Raw genomic sequence first — 9,480 nt, forward strand, 5'->3', positions numbered from 1 at the left:
TCTACTTTTCTTTCAACTCTCAGTACTCCAAATGATATCCAATCTTCACAGGTGTCTACTGTGCTGTTTGTAGCTGTGACAGTGTACCTAAAACTGCCCCCAAGGCTTCCCCACCCCCAAGTTTTAAGTCCACTCTATTATAGTTCTCTAAATAGCTCACTTTGCTATATTTAATTTCGCTCTCTCTCCCCCAGATCATAATTTGCAGTAAAATACATGCAGGGAAAAGGGATAGAGTCAGGGCAAGTCAGGGGCAGTCCAAGGGGGGGCCAACAATTACAAATGTAAATCTGGATTTTAAAGTTGGTGACTGTAGTGTACGGTGGGATCTTAGAAACATAGAAAATGAGGGCAGAAGAAGACCAGTCTGCCCAGCAAGCTTCACACTTCTTTTTTCTCATACTTATCTGTTTCTCTTGGCTCTTAGTAACCTTAGGTTCTATTTCCCTTTCACCCCCACCATTAATGTAGAGAGCAGTGATGGAGCTGCATCCAAGTGAAATATTAAGTTTGATTAGTTGGGTAAGCGGCAGCATAGCTCTCTGCCGTTGAAACAGAGATATGCGTGAAGTATCAGTTTTTCTTCTCCCCTGCCGTTGAAGCAGAGAGCTATGCTGGATATGCGTGAAGTATCAGTTTTTCTTCTCTCCTGCCGTTGAAGCAGAGAGCTATGCTGGATATGCGTGAAGTATCAGTTTTTCTTCTCTCCTGCCGTTGAAGCAGAGAGCTATGCTGGATATGCGTGAAGTATCAGTTTTTCTTCTCCCCTGCCGTTGAAGCAGGGAGCTATGCTGGATATGCGTGAAGTATCAGTTTTTCTTCTCCCCTGCCGTTGAAGCAGAGAGCTATGCTGGATATGCGTGAAGTATCAGTTTTTCTTCTCCCCTGCCGTTGAAGCAGAGAGCTATGCTGGATATGCGTGAAGTATCAGTTTTTCTTCTCCCCTGCCGTTGAAGCAGAGAGCTATGCTGGATATGCGTGAAGTATCAGTTTTTCTTCTCTCCTGCCGTTGAAGCAGGGAGCTATGCTGGATATGCGTGAAGTATCAGTTTTTCTTCTCTCCTGCCGTTGAAGCAGAGAGCTATGCTGGATATGCGTGAAGTATCAGTGTTTCTTCTCTCCTGCCGTTGAAGCAGGGAGCTATGCTGGATATGCGTGAAGTATCAGTTTTTCTTCTCTCCTGCCGTTGAAGCAGGGAGCTATGCTGGATATGCGTGAAGTATCAGTTTTTCTTCTCTCCTGCCGTTGAAGCAGGGAGCTATGCTGGATATGCGTGAAGTATCAGTTTTTCTTCTCTCCTGCCGTTGAAGCAGGGAACTATGCTGGATATGCGTGAAGTATCAGTTTTTCTTCTCCCCTGCCGTTGAAGCAGAGAGCTATGCTGGATATGTATTGAAAGTGAAATATGCCTTGAAAGTCACATTAACAATCATCAGATATTGAATAAGCCTAATAATTGGTAATACCTATAGCCCATGAACCCATCCCTGTTTTTTTTTGTTTGTTTTTTTTCTTTTTTTAATTGGGAGATGGCAGCCCTCCATCCTTCCGCTCCGTGAAGGTGGAACACCAACCACTGGCCACTGGCATCCCGCTCCGTGAATGCCTCTGTGGCTACTGCCGCTCCGTGCAGTGTTTTGCTGCCTGCTCTTTATATGCGTCCTCTAGACCTGATGGATCCACAGTGTTTATCCCACGCCCCTTTGAAGTGCTTCACAGTTTTGGACTTCACCACTTCCTCCGGAAGGGCATTCCAGGCATCCACCACTCTCTCCGTGAAGAAATACTTCCTAGCCATTCATATTTATGTCCTCTTAAAGTGCAAGCCTGAACAAAACTCATTTTAGACCAAAAACCACTGGGTGAGGGGTCTGGGTAAACAAAGAGGAGCAGAGGCTGAAAAAAAACCAGGGTTCTGGTTGATGTAGAGGTAGGCTGGTCAGACTATTTCCTTCATATGTGCATGTTTTAAAATCTGATTTGCTGTGTAAGTTAGAGCTAACAAATTAAGGATGATATGTAATTTACATTTGTTCATGCAGCTGCTTAAAATCAGGAACAAACACATGCACCCGTGGAGTATTCTAAAGAGTCTGCACAACTGCACAGATTTAAAATGCCAGATTAAGTATGCTTGCATGCATGTATGCAGCCACCCACACACTCATTTTAAAGTTACCATCCTCTTGATGTTTGATTCATATTTTGGACAAATGCATAAAGTAGTTGGTTCTCTGGTCTCACAGCCTATCCTAGATCATTACTACAAGTTTGATTTATGCTTACAATGCTATTCTTCTCCCCCCCCCCCCCACCATTAATACTTCTTACTGCTTTCTCCTGAACTTTACTTCTCCATATTATGCATCAGAACATGAGTTTCTTATTCTGACTAAGTTCCGTAAGCAACTGGAGTTCTCATAAATGCAGTACAGTTCTTAGAACTAGGACTGTACTGACACTTCATCATCAGGCCTCCCTTTCCACACTAGGTTTAGCCTATAAATTTTAAAGGGAGATGAATTATGTATTCGTACCTCTTGCACCAGTGCCCTATAGCTATAGTATTCCTAATTATACAATGCTTTTGAACTCTTGTAAGTTGAGCCTAGACATTCCTCGACAGTGTTCAGGAATGAGTCTACAGCAGGCAGCCTCAAACTACACTCCTGGTTCCTGCACTATGGAGAGGTCTCCTCTACATTCTAAGTCCTGCTCTTCACATCAGCCACTAGGGGGATCATGCAGACCATCTCATGATTTAAGCCTTTGAGAAGATTCACCACAGCACATGCATGGCTGAGTTAACTTGATATAATGTGGAATCAGTGAGGTGAGAAAGAATAAAGGCACTTTTCCAGACTTTTAGCAGCACTCATCCTGTAAGTAACAGATATATGTAGCTTACAGATAATGGGACTTTTCAGTAGGAGATTCTCTAAAAGAAGATTTTGGACGAGTACATTTTGCTAGGCTCAAGCTTCACCATAAAAATTGCTGTGTCTGGATTCTGTGATTATTAAACAAATGCTACTGGGCTCCCTACTCCACTGCCAGTTTGTTTTGGTCCTTATCCATAGGTGTTCCTACCAAGGTTGTTTGAGACATTGTTCCACTACACAGCATTAGTAACCCAAACCAGTTTGGACCTGCTCTACTATAAATAGCTGTAAGAAATGTAATCAGAAGGGAGCATGGAACCCCTTTAAAGAAAGAGGTTGCAATACAACTAGAGGTTTTTCTATTCCATTTTATTACAAAATGTATACGAAAACATTCCAAAAGAATAGGAATTACATAAATCTGTCATTTAAAAAAATAGCAATTCTAAACAAACAAAATCTTGTGCATTAAGACTGGGGGAAATAGTCTAACCTAAGAAAATGCTAAGAACCACCACTGGTTAGTTTATATGTATTAATCATACTCCTAGTTGCACATATTCAGGGATATGTGGAGGTCCCATGCATTCCTAAGTAATAAAAAAAATAATAAAAGATGTGTTACAGTGTGGCACTTTGACAAGTGCTAAAAAAAAAAAAAAAAAAAATCTCATTACCGACTGGGTAGCATGGCTATCTTAATGCACTTCTTTGTATTACCCAACCCGACATCACACTTGAGGGAGAGTAGTGAGCAGTTTAGCTGCTACATCTAATAGTCGGCCTCATGGCTCATAGGTCAGTAGTGAATGCTGATAAAGTCTAAAGGGGACAAAGGTCAAGTATCATCTTTGTTTCAAGAGTATACAACAAAATATTCAGGGGACAATATTCCATCATCAACCTAGAGTGCATTTAAATTACTAAGGTAGAGGTGCTGTGGCCTTGACTTCCAGTCTACCTCAAGTGCTTTACCCATATGCACATTGTATAAGTTCTACTAGTAACTTTTAGCAAAACTGATTATGCAGGAAGTTGAGTACAGTGGTTCAGGTGGACAATGGGTCTTTTTGCACTAAAACCCTTATAAATTAACTTCAAGTTTTACAAAATGTTTTCAGTTTAAGTAAATGTACAACAAAAAGAAACGGATGTTATATTCACAAAAACTGAACTACAAAAATAGGCTCTGTTAAAGAAAACATTTTTACCTCTTTATGAACTTAACAAATGTTATGTAAAACATGGCTAGAGAAAGCTTTATATTTCCAGAAAAAAGTTACTGTAGATCATGAAAGTGAAATTAATTTATATTTTACAAATGTTCAAATGAAGATACAGTGCATTTTTTAAATTGTGATTCTTCAATACATAAGGCTTCATATTAGAGGCTTTTGGGGTGTTGTCTGTGGCTTCCTGCGGCTTGGCTTTTTAGTCCCAGCTAGAAGAAAATAAAATTAGACAGGTGTAACTTCTATTTTTAGAACAGACTCCCCTCCTTATACATATGCACCCCTAAAGGCATATTACAATGTTTAAGGAGCCCTTGATTTAGTTTCACTTCTACTTAAACCAGAATATTTGAGTGGTTTTAAATTTCTCCAGAAAAAAAATCATACACTACCTTTTTTACATACACTATTACAATCTTTAATAGAGACAAATTATTTGAATTTCCACCACATCCTGTGTATGTGAACTCCTCACAAGCTTTACTCTCTGGACTGTAGAAATAGCGTGTAACAGATGCTGAACATGTTCCTTCATCCTTTGGACTATAGCAGAATAAGGGAGCAACTAAAACACAAGGAAGAGAACAAAATTGTTAAGATAATCCACTGGTATTATTCTATACTATAGAAGTGTCTCGCCCCTTTCCCTAGGAGTATTGTGCTGTGTCCTGGAGTATATCACTAGCTCCTGCTCCAAACCCCCCCCCCCCCCCCCCAAATCAGAAGTAGAAACAGGAAAATAATGTTGCAGTGTTGGCTGACATCCAGGCATAGTGTTAAACAGCAGAACAGAACCCACTTCTGTTAATGTCCCACAACTCGACCAAAGGTCTTGTATTTTTTTTATCCTAGGTCAGCTCAGACCTTGGCTACTGGGGTTGGGCAGAACCAGAAAGACAGCATTTGTGAAAACCAGATACACCTTTTATTAATGTTGTCTACACAATCTATTTTCTCCTTTGTTAAGGAACAGTTGTCCTAACAGTTATGGTATAGCATCAGCATCTTGGATAGCAGATACCTTGTCCTACTCAACCCCTCCAGAAGTCAACCCTGCACTGCTTTCATAATGAGATAGCTCACAAGATACATTGAACACAACAGAAAAGCAAGGGTAGAGAGAGATGGTGCCTCAGCTCTCCCACAAAGGCTCCAGTTTTGTATTCCCTGCAAGATTCTGTACAAGAATGGCCACAACATCTAGATTCAAAGAGGCTTGGTTGGGAGTTCTGTCTTTATGTCACCCATGACTGGACCTACAACCTTGCACACTACATTGTGTTGTGAAAGTGACTTATGGAGACAAACATCCTCATCTCCCACTTTTTGCTTCAAAGAATATTGCATGGCAGATGCATTTAATGTTATTTGCCAAGAAACAGACATCTGCAGGCAGAAGAGTAGGTACCACCACTTAAGCATCTTACCCCTTTTATAAAGGCTATATCTCATAGTGAGAAGAGATCACATGATGCCTTTCAACTGTTAAGACAACTTGGAGTGGTTCCTTTAAATAGCTCTGTTGCACCACCTTAGCAATTGCTACACACACTATAAAAACCCCACAGGATTGACATGCTGCTGCTCACCGTGCAATACAGCAACAATGGCCAACAACTCCACAGCTGTCTCCTTAGTCACCATCAACTGAATCGCCCTCCATTTGGTCTACCCAGACCCATACACTTTTGGATAGGTCCAACATTTATTGCAAGAGCATGTAGCAATAGTATATTGAGTAGCTTATGAACTAAAAATGTTATGGGGGTTTTAGATATAGCCATTACCATCCTGCTGGCCCTGAAAGTCACTTTCCTTACTAGCTGCCAGAAGGGACAGCCTGCAGAGTCAGGTAACCCAATGGCTCTTGGCAAACCCAAATTGTTAGATTAGTTGAGGTGGTCATGGACATCCCATGAAAATGGGAACTTGTTCCCCGCCACAAAAAAAAAAAAAAAAAAAAAAAAGATTTGAAAAATATTGACTGGCTTTTTTGAAGACTTTGCTTGTTTCTTGCATAAAAATGTCTTCCCTTTCAGAAGTTGAAGGAAACACAAGTCATTTCAAAATTGTGCATTTAAATTGGCTTGAGTGTTTTTTTTCTGAGACCTATTTAAGATTACAGTGAGGGTTTTTTTTAGGCAAATTAGATACCGTTAACTGTTTCAAAATGACTTTTTAAAGAGTGGTACAGTGTACTGTTAGCATGGGAAAAAGTACAAAGATAAAAGAAAGTAATTTGGTAGTTATTAAAAAAATGTAACTTCTGAATTTTCCACTCACTTAAATTGAGGAAACAAATCAATGCCCAATAGAAAAGCAAGCTGTATAACATACAACAGTCCCCACAAGTCTCATCCAGTTCTCGAAGGCCACAATCGGATCAGGTTGAGATAACCCTAATATGCACGAGATGTATTTTTTTGCATGTACCCCACACAAACTGTGTGCATGTTCATTAGGGATAGGCTAAAAATCTCATGTATAGCCCTTGATGACTGGAAGTGAATACCACAGCCTTAAGTGGTTTTATTAAAAACAAAGTATAATTAAAATTCTTTACTTTTTTTAGTTTCACAGAAGTCTATACAAGAAGCTTCATCATTAAAGTTGTTGTCATTTCCATAACATCCACCATAAACAAATTCTTCACACAGCTTTGAGCTTAAGTTGTAGGCATATCTCTTCAGTTTAGCTCTGCAAGGTCCTGTTTCAGACTCCAGTCTGCAGATTTTAGGAACTTCTACGGTTAAAAGAAAAAAAAAAAAAAAGTGAACTATAGTAAACTGAAATATCACAGCCACTGAATACACTTAAGGTTATATGCTTGAAACTGTTTATGTGCTTTCCTAGTACCATCTGAACCCATACTAAATTTTCACTTTGCAGGAGAATACAGTTACATCACACTTCAGCCTCTTACTGGTGCCAGCAATTTATTGTGGAATTCTACTGCATCAAATCATGTTATGCATGATTAACAGGAAGTTAATGTAGCACCAATGTAACTAGACTGAAGTCTGCATTACCACTCCCCTATGCTACATATTCAACTTCAAAGGGCTGCTGGATATTTTGTTTTGGTCTACAGAAAATCCTTCCTCAAAACATTCTAAGACAAAAAGGCCAATGTTTTCTATCCATTTTGAATACTGGCAGCCGAGCGACCTCCTGCACTCAGCCATCCATTGCTCCTACCATGTGACAGGGACTGACCAATGGCACCAGTAGCCCCTGTGACATAGTAGGTCAAAGGCTATCGGCGCCATTTTGAAACCGGCAACCGAGGGTGTGAGTGCAGGAGATGGCTCCCAGACCCTCCACTGGACCACCAGGGAGTTTTGGTAAGTCTTGGGGGGGGGGGGGGGGGAGAGGTTTGTTTAAATTGGTTCCTTTAGACGGCCGAATAATTTGGCGAAGATTCCTTGTATTCATGGGGAATCGCGATACGTTTCGCTTCCCCACGAATACGGCCCCATACGTTGCGGAGAACCAAGTCGTAGGGAACGAATGCACACCCCTAGAGAAGAGTACTATCACAAACCCCTGGTACTCTGTGACATTAGTGTTGGTGTATCAATACACTTGCAATTTCCATATGCTGGATTATTTGAAAGTCTGTACTGAATCACAGGTTAAAATCCCAGCATGGTCAACTCAGCTTTTGATTAACTCTAGAAGGTAATTTATCACCCTCTAGAATGATCAAGAACTGAGTTAACCATGCTGGGATTTTAATCTGTGATCCATAGTTCAGTACAGATAAATACCAATATCAGGCAATGAGAATTGTCTATATATACACACAGACACAAGAGTTTTGAACACAGACATCGGTATATGTTTACATATATATTAAATTTAAAAATCACACCAATTCATGGATGGGTTCAGGCTGCTTATCTACTAGACTTTTACTCTAATTTTCTACTGCAGTGCAATGTTTTACTTTATTTCCCAGAAGTAGAAAAAAAAAGGACCAATTGAAAATGAGATTTACTCTTTATCCTCCAACAAGTTGTCTCACAGTCTTCCATAGTCAGAAAGTTGTTGGCATTTCCATCACAGCCACCAAAAGAGAACTCCTTACAGCTCTGAGTGTATCTATCATAATAAAAGCGAGAGTGGAGAGCTCTGCATGGACCATCATCTGGAGGAAGCAGACAGATCTCTCTGTTGTCTACAAGAGAACAGACAGACACCTCATAAAATTTCAACAAGACAATATTGTAAATTCAACAGATATTAAATCTGATTTAAAAGGCTGCTAGAGTTTGAAGATTGTAGTTTAACCATCATGAATAAATTGCAGTCTAGATATTTGGAGGGTGGAACATGGAAGGTTCAGTTTAAGATGTCAGACCCTTAATCATGTTTTTACAATGATTTGTATAGGACACCTTGACCTAGCCTGCTGCCAGTTGTGCAACCATAATGTAACCATTACAGAAAGTGTGAAGAGAGATACTACATCGGTGAAAACTTTCACAGACCCAACACAAGAGATAAGATATCATTTCCCAGGCCAACCCAATACAGTCACCTTGTAATCAGAATGCTAGGAGGGAACATCAAAACCACTTAAGTGCAAAGTTAAGATTAGTGATCAAAAAACACTTTAAAAAAGAAAGAGGATTTAATAGTGTCAGTGGTTTCTTGACCCAGATTTAAAGAGCTTTTTCTCATTCTGCATTTATTGGAACAGCAATAACATGAGCAGAGTAATTTACAAAGTTGCTTTAGATGGATAAACACTTATTTTATATAATTATGGCTATGTTGCAGCTACAAATATTTCAGAGAAATATCAATATAGTGCGTGATAGGGAAGATTAAAAAGAGTTCCAACCTCTTCCTTCATACGAAGGATGAAAATACTTCTGCCTTACCTTTCAGCGGCGTACCCATGAGCTGCACCAGAAGGCTGACACTCAGCATCGCCCGCAAAGAAGCGGCAACCATTTCTGCCCGTGGCCGAGGAGAGAGAGGAATGAACTGGAGAGGCGGAGCAGAGGCAGCAGGCGGACAGACTCGGCACTTGTGCCTCCCTCCAGCGCCCCATCGCCTCCCTTTATCGGCAGTCGAGCGAGGGTCCGCCGGCGCCCCGCCCCCGGGGGGCCTGTGCGCCTGCGCGCCAGGCTGACTCCGCCGCGCATGGGGGACTCCGGGGGAGCGGCGGCCGCGTGACTCACTGCAGGGCGCTGCCTGCAGGGATTGCCCCTCCCACGCCACGGTTAGCTGCAGGCGCAGCAGCAGCACGTCACGCCTGGGCGAAGCGGGCTGGAGACGGGTCTCCCCAGCCCGCGTCATCGCCGGCGGCAAAGCCGAACCTCAGGGGCTGGGCGGCCGGACCGTGCCTGGTGGCG

The 9,480-nt window shown here is 41.4% G+C and overlaps 1 protein-coding gene across 1 annotated transcript; it reads right to left on the reverse strand.

Annotated features, from left to right (window-relative positions):
* Nucleotides 1–3,234: 3,234 nt before the first annotated feature.
* On the reverse strand, nucleotides 3,235–9,204 carry TFPI2 (tissue factor pathway inhibitor 2). The gene is made up of 5 exons (XM_029588896.1): nucleotides 9,004–9,204; nucleotides 8,115–8,294; nucleotides 6,678–6,857; nucleotides 4,507–4,679; nucleotides 3,235–4,323 (listed from the first exon to the last, which is right to left on the reverse strand). Exons 1-5 carry the CDS (start codon nucleotides 9,074–9,076, stop codon nucleotides 4,267–4,269), a joined length of 663 nt encoding a protein of 220 aa, XP_029444756.1. The 5' UTR covers nucleotides 9,077–9,204; the 3' UTR covers nucleotides 3,235–4,266.
* Between the last annotated feature and the right edge of the window lie 276 nt (nucleotides 9,205–9,480).

The sequence above is a fragment of the Rhinatrema bivittatum genome, chromosome 2 (assembly GCF_901001135.1).
Source record: "Rhinatrema bivittatum chromosome 2, aRhiBiv1.1, whole genome shotgun sequence".
Lineage (NCBI taxonomy): Eukaryota > Metazoa > Chordata > Amphibia > Gymnophiona > Rhinatrematidae > Rhinatrema > Rhinatrema bivittatum.

Excerpts from the sequence above, each read along its gene's own strand:
- TFPI2 (XM_029588896.1), bottom strand. The coding sequence starts at position 9,076 with ATGGTTGCCGCTTCTTTGCGGGCGATGCTGAGTGTCAGCCTTCTGGTG. Across the intron at positions 6,858-8,114 it reads AACTTGTTGGAGGATAAAGA|AAGTTCCTAAAATCTGCAGA; the intron begins GTAAATCTCATT and ends TTTTAACCGTAG. Across the intron at positions 4,680-6,677 it reads CTTCTGTGAAACTAAAAAAA|TTGCTCCCTTATTCTGCTAT; the intron begins GTAAAGAATTTT and ends CTTGTGTTTTAG.